Source organism: Nicotiana tomentosiformis, chromosome 3 (genome assembly GCF_000390325.3).
Source record: "Nicotiana tomentosiformis chromosome 3, ASM39032v3, whole genome shotgun sequence".
NCBI lineage: Eukaryota > Viridiplantae > Streptophyta > Magnoliopsida > Solanales > Solanaceae > Nicotiana > Nicotiana tomentosiformis.
The window spans coordinates 141,230,667-141,244,423 of NC_090814.1; the positions used below are offsets into that span (position 1 = coordinate 141,230,667).

The 13,757-nt window shown below is 37.3% G+C and overlaps 3 protein-coding genes across 8 annotated transcripts; all 3 read left to right on the top strand.

Annotated features, from left to right (window-relative positions):
* The first annotated feature begins 166 nt into the window (after positions 1-166).
* Positions 167-13,085, top strand: LOC104091458 (carbon catabolite repressor protein 4 homolog 3). Of its 6 annotated transcripts, none has more exons than XM_009596795.4 (14): positions 167-8,548; positions 8,635-8,801; positions 8,898-8,963; positions 9,085-9,137; positions 9,221-9,302; positions 9,856-9,942; positions 10,765-10,857; positions 10,931-10,963; positions 11,086-11,198; positions 11,811-11,922; positions 12,011-12,096; positions 12,187-12,271; positions 12,544-12,589; positions 12,702-13,085. In XM_009596795.4, exons 1-14 carry the CDS (start codon positions 8,299-8,301, stop codon positions 12,710-12,712), a joined length of 1,284 nt encoding a protein of 427 aa, XP_009595090.1. In that variant the 5' UTR covers positions 167-8,298; the 3' UTR covers positions 12,713-13,085. The 6 variants fall into 6 exon arrangements, with proteins under 6 accessions (XP_009595090.1, XP_070053835.1, XP_018624728.1 ...); XM_070197734.1 differs by having other exon boundaries at positions 11,826-11,922; XM_070197733.1 differs by having other exon boundaries at positions 7,655-8,548; positions 8,638-8,801.
* On the top strand, positions 3,690-4,535 carry LOC104091459 (uncharacterized). The gene is made up of 2 exons (XM_009596797.1): positions 3,690-4,193; positions 4,359-4,535. Exons 1-2 carry the CDS (start codon positions 3,690-3,692, stop codon positions 4,533-4,535), a joined length of 681 nt encoding a protein of 226 aa, XP_009595092.1.
* Positions 4,806-5,345, top strand: LOC138908587 (uncharacterized). The gene is made up of 2 exons (XM_070199264.1): positions 4,806-4,957; positions 5,048-5,345. The coding sequence occupies exons 1-2, from the start codon at positions 4,806-4,808 to the stop codon at positions 5,343-5,345; spliced, it is 450 nt and encodes a 149-aa protein (XP_070055365.1).
* Positions 13,086-13,757: the final 672 nt, after the last annotated feature.

The window sequence follows — 13,757 nt, forward strand, 5'->3', positions numbered from 1 at the left end:
TGAGTCATACCATGAAAGTGTGGCAGAGGGTGGTTGAAGCGAGGGTGAGGATGACGGTGTTTGTATCCGACAACCAGTTCGGATTCATGCCGGGTCATTCTACTACAGAAGCTATACACCTTGTTAGAAGGTTGGTGGAACTATACAAAGAGAGGAAGAGGATCTGCACATGGTTTTTATTAACCTAGAGAAAGCATATGACAAGGTTCCTAGAGAAATTCTCTGGAGATGCCTGGAGGCAAAAGGTGCGTCGGTTCCATACATTATGGCGATTAAGGACATGTATGATGGGGCTAAGACTAGGGTTAGGACAGTAGGAGGCGACTCTGAGCATTTTCCGGTTGTAATGGGGCTACACCAAGGTTCTGCGCTCAGTCCGTTCTTATTCGCCCTAGTGATGGACGCGTTAACACACCATATGCAAGGGGATGTGCCATGGTGCATGCTATTCGCCGATGACATAGTTTTGATTGATGAGTCGCGAGCCGGTGTTAACGAGAGGCTGGAGGTTTGGAGACAGGCTCTTGAGTCTAAGGGTTTCAAGCTGAGAAGGACGAAGACGGAATACCTGGAGTGCAAGTTCAGCGCTGAGCCATGGGAAGTGGGCGTGGATGTGAGGCTTGATTCGCAGGTCATCCCGAGTAGAGGCAGCATCAAGTACCTTGGTTCGGTTATCCAGGGGGGAGGGGAGATGGACGAGGATGTCACACACCGTATTGGGGTAGGATGGATGAAGTGGAGGTTAGCATCTGGAGTCCTGTATGACAAGAGAGTGCCACCGATACTCAAAGGTAAGTTTTATAAAGTGGTGGTTAGACCGGCCATGATGTATGGGGCTGAGTGTTGGCCTGTTAAGAACTCACATATCCAGAAGATCAAAGTAGCAGAGATGAGGATGTTGCGGTGGATGTGCGGGCACACTAAGATAGATAAGATTAGGAATTATGATATTCGGGAGAAGGTGCATGTGGCTCCCATTGATGACAAGATGCGGGAAGCGAGGCTTAGATGGTTCGGACATGTTCAGAGGAGAAGCCCAGATGTTCTGGTACGGAGGTGTGAGCAGTTGGTTACAGAGGGCATGAGAAGAGGTAAAGGGTGGCCTAAGAAGTATTGGGGAGAGGTGATCAGGCAGGATATGGCGAGGCTCCAGATTTCCGAGGACATGACACTTGATAGGAAGATGTGGAGGTCGAGTATTAGGGTTGTACGTTAGGAGGTAGTTGAGTCGTGCCTTACTTCGTAACATGGTGGGACTAGCCATGTAGGTTTATGATAACTAGTGGGAATGTTGTGGCTTACTATTTTTCTTTTCAGTGCAGGTCCTATTTACTAGCTATCGCTTTTGCTTTACATCTTTCTTCTAGATTTTATGAGGTTCCTATTTTTCTTATGACTGTTGTGGTGATACTAATATTTACTAATATTGTCTCCCTTTACTTTGCATATTTCTTCTGGATTTCATGGTGTTCCTATTTTTCCTATGATTGTTGTTGTGATACTAATATTGTATCCCTTTTTGTCCCTTTTGTCTTCTTTTTTTTAGCCGAGGGTCTTTCGGAAACAACCTCTCTACTCCTTCGGGGTAGGGGTAAGATCTGCGTACACACTACCCTCCCCAGACCCCATTAGTGGGATTTTACTAGGTTGTTGTTGTTATTGTTAGGCTTACCTAGTTTTAGAGACTAGGTACCATCACGACGAATTTGGGGTCGTGACACCATGGGAAAAGGATTCTTGAAGTTTCCAGTCCTAAGCTCAATGAAACAATGGTTGGAACAACCAGCGATAAAGAAGTTATTCCGACGAAATTTCAATGAAATTTAACTGAATTGGTGATACGAGAGACAAGAGGAGGTATTTCCGATGGAGAGGGCACAAAATGAGCTCACAAATTCAAAGTAGTACACCAATGAAGGAGCGAGTGGAAAATTGGATTGAAGCAATAAAAACTGTGGTTACAGGGGGGAAACAATCATGGGCAAACGAGGTTGAACTTGCTGAGAAGAGCGCAGGTAAGGTATCTGAATCTAGGGCATCCGTTTAGGATAATTTTGATATATTAAAAATAATGAATGATGGCTTTAAGCTTGAGTTCGTTAACCCTACTACTATGGGGGAACAAAAGACAGTGGAAATTGAAGATGACGATATTGTTACATAGATCGAGTACTGGAGTAATGCTATAGTGTGCTATTTATTAGGAGCACACCCTCCATTTGCAGTCCTAAATGGTTACATACAAAGAAATTGGGGGAAGTTGGGAATTAACAAAATAGTAATGATGAAGAATGGTATAGTCCTGGTCAGATTTGAGAATGAAGAGGGAAAGAATGAAGTCATTCAAGGAGTAATATATCATTTTGATAACAAACCATTTATTGTGAAGGCTTGGAATGCAGACATGGAATTTACTCGCGAGGAACTATTTTCAGTTCCTATTTGGGTCAAATTGTCGGGGTTGGATTTTAAGTACTGGAGTGCAAAGCAAAATTGGTAGCTTAATAGGGAAACCTCTCATGGTGGACAATAATACTGAAAAGAAATTTGAATTGAACTTTGCAAAATTGTTAGTTGAAGTGAGAGTTGGGGAAAAATTACCAGAGCTGATTTACTTTAGAAATGAGAAAGGTTTTGTGATTGAACAAAGAGTAACATATGAGTGGAGGCCTTCTATATGCTCTAGCTGTAACAAATATGGGCATACATAAGATATCTGCAGGAAAAACAAGGCAACAATAGAAGCCAAGAAACAGGAAGCAAGCAACCAAAAAAGGTGATTCAACAGAATGCTGACAATGAGGTGAATATAGTAAAAACACATGAGGATAAGGGGAGAAAAGAAATAGGGATGGAGGAAATGCATGGGAGATGGCAAAGGCAGAATCCTTGGAGGGGACATCAGGGAAGGGTGCAACCTCATAAATCAGTCAATTAGTCACATTCAGTGGTGCATGTGGCTAATACATTCCAAAACCTCAAGAAGGACAAGGCAGAGACAAGTACTAATAATGGATTAGGGAAATGAGGGAGTGGTACCATCTTCCCTATAGGGGATGGTTAAACTATTGAGTTGGAATACAAGAGGCCTCAGTGGCCTCAGTAAGTAGAAAGAGGTCAAACTCTTCTACACTGATCAGAATGTTGGATTAGTTAGGTTACTAGAAACTAGAATAAAAAGTAATAAGATGGAGAATATTATAAATTCTATGTTTGTAGGGTAGCAATATTATAGCAATCATATTTCACACTACAATGGTAGAATTGTGGTAGTATGAAAACCAGAATGGTATGAGGTGAGGATCATTAATGAGACTGCACAGTCAATACCTTGCGAAGTAAAGTATATCCCTATGCAAATCACATTCATGGTCACATTTGTGTATGCACATAATCTCAGATATGAGAGGAGAGCATTGTGGGAGTATGTTCACCAGATAAGTTTAGGATGTCAGCTTCTATGGATACTCATGGGAGACTTCAATGCAGTACTTCAACAGGAAAATAGAATTGGAGGGAACGAAGTAACACTTAGTGAGGTGGTGGACTTTCAAGAATGTATAGATAAATGCATACTTATGGAGTTACCTAGCAATAGATACAAGTACTCATGGAATAACAAGCAGGGGGCTAATAGAATCTGCTAAAAAATAGATTGGGTATTTGTTAATGGGGAATGGATAGATACAATGCAACAATATAAGACTCACGCACTTCCAGAAGGGGTCAGTGACCATTGTCCATTTGTGGTAGAGATGATCCAGACACAGGAAAAGAAGGGGAAAGCTTTCAGATACTGCAATATGTGGAGTAAACACCCAGATTTCCTACACATTGTTGCAGAGGGGTGGGCAATGCAAGTGGAAGGGTGTAAGATATATCAGGTAGTAAAAAGGTTAAAAGCTTTGAAACAGAAACTCAGAATATTACACAAGAGAAACTTTAGCTATGTAATAAATGAAGCTAATAAAGATAGGGAGGAAGTGTATAAATTGCAAGCTATGCTACAACAAACACCACTAGATCAAAATCTTCAGCAGCAAGAGAAATATGCAAGGGATAAGTTCATGGAGTCATCACTTATGGCTGAAAATTTCTTGATGCAGAGAAGTAAGGCCACATGGATTAGACTTCGGGATGATAATACCAAGTACTTCTTCTCCATTATTAAACAGAGAAGATTAGTACAATCAGTGACTCAAATTAATGATGAGTTGAATTAACTACAAACAAATCCTGAGAAGATTGTTGATGTGTTTGTCAGCTACTATAAGAAACTATTAGGTTCTAATGGAGGGACTAGGGGAAAGGCATGTCATGGGTTCTTAAAATAAGGACATGTATTGTCTTTACAACAGCAATTAGGTTTGATAAAGGGTGTAACTGCACAAGAGATCAAGAAAGCAATGTTTAGTATCAATGTCAATAAGAGTCCTGGGCCAGATGGGTATGGTGTAGGGTTCTATAGAGATGCATGGAAAGTGGTTGGCAAAGATATCACTGATGTTGTGATAGAATTCTCCAGCAATGGATAAATGCTTAATCAGCTTAATGCTACTAAGATAAATTTGATACCTAAGGTGACTAATCTAACAAAATCTAGCTAATTTCAACCTATTTCTTGTTGTAATGTGCTCTACAAGTGTATATCGAATGTTATGTGCAACAGTCTTACCGAGGTGCTTCCTACTATAGTAAGTGAAAATCAAGCAGCATTTGTGAAGGGAAGGTCTTTAGTTCATAATGTTCTTATGTGTAGTGATTTACTAAGACACTAAAATAGGAAAACTATCCCTAGATGTCTAATGAAGATTGATTTAAGGAAGGCGTATGATATGATAGAATGGGAGTTCATTGAAGAAATGTTAAAGGGATATGGCTTTCCTCCAAAGTTTACTCAGTTGGTCATGGCATGTGTAACAACGACAAAGTTCCGAGTAAAGGTTAATGAAGAGGGGTATGGTTATTTTGAAGGGAAGAGAGGTCTAAGATAAGGGGATCCAATATCCCCCTTGCTCTTTGTTATGGTGATGGAATATCTTTCTAGGATTCTAAAGAGGACGAGCCAGCTGCCAGATTTTAGATACCACTCAATATGCAAGGAACAACAACTTACTCACCTGACATTTGCAGATGATCTAATGTTGTTTTGTAAAGGGAATGAAGCAGCGGTAATGAGAATAATGGAAGCACTTAAGCACTTCTCAGAGACCATAGGTCTGGAGGCAAATACAGAAAAGTTTGTAGGGGTGGATGATGAATTAAAACAAAAACTTTTGGACATCATAGGCTACTCGAGCGGCACATTTCCTATGAGATATCTTGGTCTTACCTTATTACCATAGAGGGGGAGTAAATGGATTGTCACCAACTATGTGTGAAGATCACTGAGAAGCTGACCACAATATCAAATAGGCACATGTCTTATGCAGGGAGGCTACAGGTGGTTGTGTCTTTCCAATTTTCACTGCATAATTTTTTGGGGGCAGTGTTCACCCTCTCACAAAGTGTGCTAAAGGAAGTAGTTAAGAAATGTAGGTACTTCTTATGGGGAAGCACTACAGAGAAGAAAAGGATACCTTTAGTAGCATGGGAGAAAGTGTGTCGACCTAAGCACCAAGGTGGGTTGAATATCAAGAACTGCAAACTGTGGAATATAGCTTATATTGGAAAGTTAGTATGGTTACTTATTAACAAGAATGAACTACTATGGGTGAAATGGGTACATGGCATCTATATGAGAGCAAATGATGATTTTTTGCACACATCAACCAACACATGATAGTAGCTGGTATTAGAGGAAGCTACACGGTATCAAGCAACTAATAAAGGGGTGGTACAGTAATGACAGCTATTGCCTCACAAGTAGTGGGAGGTACTCGGTCTCAACAGGGTATAACTAACTAGTAGGAGAAAGCCTAAAGTGGAATGTTGCTGATTTGATTTGGAACAGAATTATGCAACCCAAGAACAGGTTTATACTATGGCTGGCAATGCAGAAGAAGCTATTAACAAAGGATAGAATCATTGGCATGGGAATTCCATGTAGAGATGGAGCATGTGGATTATGTGAGTTGAATAGTCTTGAAGATGTACAACACTTGCTTTTACAGTGTATATGGGCAAAAAAGGTGTGGGAAGGAGTGAAGGAATGGACAGGAGAACATGTTACACAGCATGATATCATGACCACATCGTTGAACATCAAGCGTTGAACATCAAGCGCAGAAGATGGAGTAAATTCGGGAAGGAAGTGATGGCATATATGGCAGAGTATGAACTTATTTTTCTTTAGAAAACAGAAAGTTAGTAAGGATTTTGTAATACAATAAATAAAGAGTATAGTTATAGAGATGATTCAAATGTATAGAAGGGAAAACGAACTAGGATGTGCTAAGATTTCATTGAACAAATTTGTAATTAGACTGCGAGACCTACTGTTGTCAGTAGTGCGTAGCTGGTGCTTGGGTGCTCTTTAGGTGTATGTGTTAATGTGGTTTGTAAATGGTAATATTCACAGTTATTACCAAAAAAGTATAATATATTGAATATGTTTCCTCTCGTATGATTTGGATTTATCTTTTTGAATATTTAATCTTCTATACACTTTATTCTTGAGTCTCAACTTGGTTAATATCTTTCCACTCGTTTAATTTATATTTTCTTTATCTTTGCTTAGTTTCTTTTTCGCTAGTATATAATAGTTGATGGATCTATACTCTGGCCATCTTTCATGTTTTCTTAATGCATCACCCTTTCAACATTAAAAATATCTATAGAGTTTTGTTAAGTCCTATAAAAGTATGTATATTATTACATTTTACTTGTACTAGTGACTTTTACATGACATTTGAAAAAACAAATACCGAAAATTAACCGAATCGTACTGATACCGAAGAGAAACCGATATGATTGGGACGGTTTCGAAAAGTCTTGTTTTGATTATACATATTAGAATAATAAAAAAATTGGCATGGTACAAATTTTATAAAATAACCAGCAGAACTGAACCATTGGCACCCCTAATTCTAACCCTTTGTAGCACATATGTCACATTTTTGTTCTTTAGAACATCCAAATTGTTTGAGATAATTATACAAGTACTTCATTTATTTAACTTGTAATCTTTTTGATAATTATAGTGTTCGGCCAATTTGCCCGCACGTCGACTAATTTCATAGGATACTTGCTACCTCCCTTTAGCAACAGATAGCAAGTAACTCTGTCCACTAAGGTTTGGACATATGGAAAGGAATTACCTAATATATTTTTCTTCGCTGAAATTTAAACTTGAGACCTTGTGGTTCTTACTACTCATACTTTCATCAGATTAACTTTTTAATCATTATTTTAATATATTTATACTAAAATAAATGTAATAAATAATTCAAAACAATACAAATCTCATATCCAATGATAAAACTATATAAAATAACACGAAAGGAGTAAATCACCATAGAACTTAGGGCCCGTTTGGCCATATATATTTTTTTTATAATTTTTTTCGAAAAAATTTCACTTTTTTTTTAAATCAATTTTGGAATTTTTCAATTTTCGAAAAATTCCAAAAAAGTTACTTTTCAAAATTTTCACTTTAGATCACTCATAAAAATTCAAAATTAGCTCAAAGTTGTATTCATGTCCAAGCACAACTCTAATTTTCAAATATAATTTTTATTTGATTTTTTTTTTTTACTTTTTCGAAATTTTACTATCCTTATGTCCAAACGCCCACTTAGATTGGCGAAAGGCTAGAATGCTAGCCTTATAAGTTATAAATACCACTACATTCGTTTCAGTTTATGTGAACCTATTTACTTTTTGGTCTGCTCCAAAAAGAATGACCCTTTTCTAAATTTGGAAACAATTTTTCCCTTTCTAAATTTGAAAATAATTTTACTTAAACTTACAATTCTACCCTTAATGGAGAAGCTTTTATAACCACACAAATACTCTGGATCCCTTTTTGAATTGTTTAGGACCATAAATTCCAAAAATCTTTTATTTTTTCTTAAACTCCGTGCTCACTCAAACAAATTCAACGGAGGGAGTACTATATTGATCAATTATCAGAACTAAGTGATAAAATAATCACACATTTATTAAAGGGCATAATATTAATAATTTTTCTCCAATAAAAAAGCTTGCTTTACGTTAGAACATGAAAAAGGGAAAAAGAAAAAAGAGAAGGCGCCAGTTGATGCGTGGTCTCATAACGACCTTTGGTCACTGTGGCGCTTAACCACTCACAGTCCTCGGCTTTACCGGTCGATTCAAAGTTACGCTCTTTCCTTTCCTATGGGCTGCTGCAGAGCCGGTTCCCCGTGGCTAACCAAGCCCAGGCTAATCAGCAACGCCGCCACTCGCAGCTTGCGGCCTATATTCAACTTATGCTATATTAAGTTCCCTCGTAATTACACCTCTTCGCCGACGGCTTCCTACAGCCGGCGGTGGTACAACCCTGAACGTCGCAGACAGCTTAGTCTAGCACCGGACATTGTCCGCCATTGGGTGGAAGGAGATGCTTCTTCCACTGTCCCGCCTCAAGGTCAGTCCCTTTGGTCAACTAACTGCATGTTGCTTGTATTTTTTGTTAATGCTTAAGTTTAATTTAGTGTATGGAATTTGGTGCAGCAGAAAGGTTTACCGTTGTTTCGTATAACATATTGGGAGATAGGAATGTTTCCAAACACGGAGATCTCTACAGAAATGTTCCTTCGAATTACTTAGATTGGGACCATCGCAAAAGAGTTATTTGTGAAGAACTCCTCGGATTAAATCCTGATATAATTTGCCTACAAGTAATTACAATTGCCTCTTGCATATTAATATATTTAAATATGTCCATGTTTTGGATGTGAAAGTGATTGAAGAATTTTATTAATGTGATTGATTAGGAGGTGGACAAGTATTATGATCTACTAAACGTTTTGGAGAAAGCTGGATATCTCGGCTCCTATAAGGTTACTTCACTCTAAACCCGCCTGCCTCCCTCCAAATTAAAATAAGTGGAAAATTGTATTATCATTCATTATAAAACTTGCTGTTGGAAAATATTAAATTGTGTTACTTTGACCATGGTAGAGGCGCACTGGCGGTTCTGTTGATGGCTGTGCTATGTTTTGGAAACCTGATAAGTAAGTGCTATAAGTAAAGATTGTACCTCACAGTTAGTACCTAGATCATTTTGCTTGTTTGGACTGATACTTGCTCATGTCAGGTTTCAGTTGTTAGAGGGTGAAAGCATTGAATATAGGCAGTATGGTCTCCGGGATAATGTCGCCCAGCTCTCTGTTTTTAAGGTAGCAGTTGTAAATTTCAATTTTCGTTTAACTACTGTAATTTCATATAGCCTGTAAATGTGACAAGTGAGAGTGATGAAAGAATGCTCAAAATTCGGACAATCAGTAAGATGGGATTCAAATATGTAAAGGAGATATAAGACAAAGATAACCAAACTAAAAACATGAGATAAACTGGACGACAACCTAAATATAAGCAATTAACTAGTACTCGGTGGTTAATCTTCATCAGATTTCACGTTCTGTGGAAAATGCATATGTGATGGCTAGTGGCTTAAGACCTCTTATCCAAGACTTCCTGCTTGCTTAGTAGTGCAGATCACTTCTAGTAGGTCAAGCTTTTGTACCAATTAGAACTATGCTGGTAGTTAAAATCTGGAGCATTTGATTTAACTTATCTCTGTATGCATGTCTCTACTATTCTGAACTGGATGTTTCTTCTGATTTCATGTACCAGGATGATTTGTCTGGATCACCGTTTTTTCTTAGTTTCATTATTATTTAATCATATCTCTTTCGATTTTGTATGTCTAACTTCATCTGGTACAGACAGATGCGTGAAGCCCAGTCAAGGAGGCTAGTAGTTGGGAATATTCATGTGCTATATAATCCAAGCCGTGGAGATGTTAAGCTTGGTCAAGTAATATCCTGCATTCTGAGTTAACTCTCTATTTTTTGCATTTTAATATTTGATTGGCAACTGAGCTTACATGGCAATTTACCTTGACAAGGTATAATTGTTAGACAAAGAACATTAGCATTTACAAGGGATGGAAATCTCTCTTGGTGTTTTAAGCCTAAACTGCTTGTTCTGATGCATGGTTTAGTAATGCAAATTACATTTGCCACTGATTGTTATAACTATAAACACTAGAATTATTTGAAAATGCATATTTCCATGCACATATAGTAATTCCTTTTATTTTTTGTAAATTTTGTTTGATCGGAAATTAAATTTGTCTTCTGTTTGCATATTGAAATTTGTTGCTGGAGGTTTCTGGATCAAATGGCTTTCAAATTGTCTCAAACTGGAAGAGTGCATCCTATCTGGTTATTAGAAAATTCAAGTGAAATATAAATGGAAAAATCAACTTGTCAAATAGTTGTTTTCCACAGCTCTTACTGCTTAGGCACATGGGTAGAGTGTCTCTTATTCATTTGGACTTCAATCCTGTTTCCATCAGCATACCACTTGACATCTGAACAGTCTCTCTTTGTAAAGAAAGATATTTTATTAACCTTTGTTCATGCACCATGATAAAATATGTGTGCAACATTGTGGTAATCAGATTCTAGTTCTTGCTACAAAATGCATGTTTTTCCTCTTCTGGTAGCATGCTTAAGTTTAGACAAACTTTTTAAGTTCCCCAACTGTCAATATATTGAAGTGTGGTACAAATGATTTCAATTTTCCTTTATTGTCTCCATGCTGTTACTTTTTGCTGAATATTTTTCCTTTCAGATTCGCTTTCTTTCATCAAGGGCTCACATACTTTCAGAAAAGTGGGACGGTGCGCCTATTGTGCTTGCAGGTGATTATAACAGCACTCCCCAGGTGTGGATCACTGAAATTTATCTTCAAAACTAACTTGCTGGGACAATTCTTATTTGTTTATCTCTTTTGACAGAGTCCAATCTACAAATTCTTGTCATCATCTGAGGTAATATGCAGACCCCAATTCAGCATCCTTTTATGCAATACTAAGTACTTCTTAAGTCATATAAACTGCATGCTTTTTGGCGGAGTTGTTTGTTCTCAGAGGATTTCTTTTTGATATTGCAGCTCAATCTCATGCTACATAACCGAAGAGAGTTATCTGGTCAGAGACAATGCCATCCCTCTCAAGTTCTTGGTCTTAGAAGAGAAAGGGGGATTTTGTTTGTTCTAATGGACAGGTGAAGCTAAGATCTATCAGTACTTATTATGTCTTTCGAAAGTCTATGCGCTCCTATAAATTCCAATAGCTAGAGTGTACATAGCAGGATTCATATAACCTAAAGGGAGACCATCAGTTGCTTCAGACTGTATTTTATGAGAAAGAAATGTGGTACTTATTTTCTAATAACAGCGACGTCTTCTCCATATCCTCATTCTCATTTCTCAATTTCACTATAGTGTGGTATATGGTCAAACTCTTGATACTTGGTATATATCAAACTTCAGAAACCAAATTTATTTGGGCATAAGACCTTGTTACATTTACGGAGTAGAACAGAAATGGAGATATGCAAGTAAACTAGCCATTTACATAAGGCTTAGAAATAATTTTGGAAAAAAAAAAAGACTTACAAATAACTCCTCTAACTATTTATTTTGGTTGTTGCTTAATTTATTTGGGTTCGATTATTACTGCCCTTCATAAATTCTCGAGTGTGTTGGATTCCTAATCCGTTGATATTTGAGATTACTGGATGTCAATTCGTTTACTAGTGAGATAAAACTAAATTCTTTGTATTATCATGTAATTCTGATTGAGAAATTTGCTGTGTGCATGCAATTGACTTCAGATTCTTGAATTCTAGCTGGAGCGAAGAGGAGATGAATGTTGCAATTGGCGCCCCTAAATCCCCCATAGCTTTGCACCCTTTGAAGCTAAACAGTTCATATGCAATGGTGAAGGTACAGCGTGTAGCTTCCTACCAACAGTTGACATTTATTCCCTTGTGTATTCCTCTTCGACAGAATGCTACCTCTTCCTTTTTCTTAGGGATCTCTAACAACAAGGGATAACAGTGGTGAACCATTAGCCACATCTTATCACTCGAAGTTTCTGGGAACTGTTGATTATTTGTGGTACTAATGCTGTTGATTACAACTACTAATATTTTTCTGCTAACTTGATTAACGGGAGTAAGCGCTAATAGTAAAATCCACCACATGCAGGTATTCTGATGGTCTTGCACCCACAAAAGTTTTAGATACTTTACCAATTAATGTCTTGAAGAAAACAGGCGGTCTTCCCTTCAAGGTATTATGTTTCTCACTTAGAAACCTGATGCTGTTAACAAGGATGCATTAGATTTGGCCAAAGACATGAAATTAAAAGGTTGTCAAAACATGAAGTATTGTGCTAGAATTTGGATTTGTTTGCTTTACCTTATAAAATAATATGTTGCTCGATTGCACGTTTGGAATCGATATCCATCAAGAAATCATAGCAAGTCCTTTGGTTCCCAAATCTCGTCACAACATCTTTGCTCTATACTGAAGCATTAAATTTTGTTTGGTATGCTGGAAAAGGTACTGGAAGTAAATTGCAATTTCTGTGCCATTTTCTTTGTGTTTGGTAAAAAGCACTTCCTAGATCTTATTATATTTGATATATTCTTTGTGTATGATGTGTCTGCGTTTAACATCTTTTTCAAGCCAGTTTTAACTTGAACTTCTGGGACATGCAGAAATTGGGTAGTGATCATTTGGCTTTGGTTTCTGAGTTTGCTTTCTTGGAAGGAAAGAAAGAAGCAACTGAAGACGTTGCTATCAGTTAAAAGTGACATCTGTTGGTAGTGATGTTGCATTAGCATTGTCAAACAGAGTTATCAAAAAGGAAGAAAAGAAAAGAATTACCTGTATCAAGTTGAGAGTCAGATGACGACAAAATTTGTGATTGCATTGAGCAGATTCCATGTGCTATTAGCTGTTGACTAAATTATCAGTTAAATCAATTTGTTTCCATACTACCCACAAAAACTTGCTGGACCATACGTAATGGGGACTCATGGTTTGGACATATGAATTTGATATTTCGTGGCTAAAAACCATTTACTCTCATTCTAAGTTTAGCTCTGTCTCTTTTCCGTGGGTGCACTTGTTGTAGCAATGTAGAATTACAGTCTAAAAGAGTGAAATCATGCAAGAGAATTTTATGAATAATATAAAATAAGTAAGTTTAGGTAAGCCGTTTTCGGAGAGTTATCTTTAAGGATAGCAATCTCACTCGACAATACCAGTGGTTACATGAAAATTTTATTTGTAAGTACATTATATTGCATATTCAATAAATTGAAGTTGCATTTTTTATTTCTTCTACTACAAGCACTAAACTCAATCGAAAGGAAAAGCTTTTAGAAGTTGGTTAGAAAGGGGTGAATGAAGAATAATTGACAGAGAGGTGGTTAAGACGAAAGCCTAATTGCCTTTTTTTTTTTTTGTAAAATTTAATTGGCCGCTAGAGAAAGCTTTCATTCATATAGATGAGACTTATGCTTTAAAGCCAGCCAAGGGCAAAATCAAACTTCAAAACTTCAAAAAAGTTGGTAGTTGGTATGAAAATAATTATATCGTGGATATCCATTTATTACTCCGCTATAGATAATTTTTCTAAGAACATTATCCATTTGGTACTCTATTGAAGTTTATCTACAAGCAGCTGATGCAGGCACGTTGCAAGCAACTCAATGAGATGATTTGCAACAGCTTCTTATTAAACATGTAGGTTGCAAGCAGCTCATGCG

Excerpts from the sequence above, each read along its gene's own strand:
- LOC104091459 (XM_009596797.1), top strand. The coding sequence starts at position 3,690 with ATGCAACAATATAAGACTCACGCACTTCCAGAAGGGGTCAGTGACCAT. Across the intron at positions 4,194-4,358 it reads AGAGAAGATTAGTACAATCA|CAATTAGGTTTGATAAAGGG; the intron begins GTGACTCAAATT and ends TCTTTACAACAG.
- LOC138908587 (XM_070199264.1), top strand. The coding sequence starts at position 4,806 with ATGAAGATTGATTTAAGGAAGGCGTATGATATGATAGAATGGGAGTTC. Across the intron at positions 4,958-5,047 it reads GTAAAGGTTAATGAAGAGGG|GATTCTAAAGAGGACGAGCC; the intron begins GTATGGTTATTT and ends ATATCTTTCTAG.
- LOC104091458 (XM_009596793.4), top strand. The coding sequence starts at position 8,299 with ATGGGCTGCTGCAGAGCCGGTTCCCCGTGGCTAACCAAGCCCAGGCTA. Across the intron at positions 8,964-9,084 it reads GATATCTCGGCTCCTATAAG|AGGCGCACTGGCGGTTCTGT; the intron begins GTTACTTCACTC and ends TGACCATGGTAG. Across the intron at positions 11,923-12,010 it reads GTTCATATGCAATGGTGAAG|GGATCTCTAACAACAAGGGA; the intron begins GTACAGCGTGTA and ends CCTTTTTCTTAG.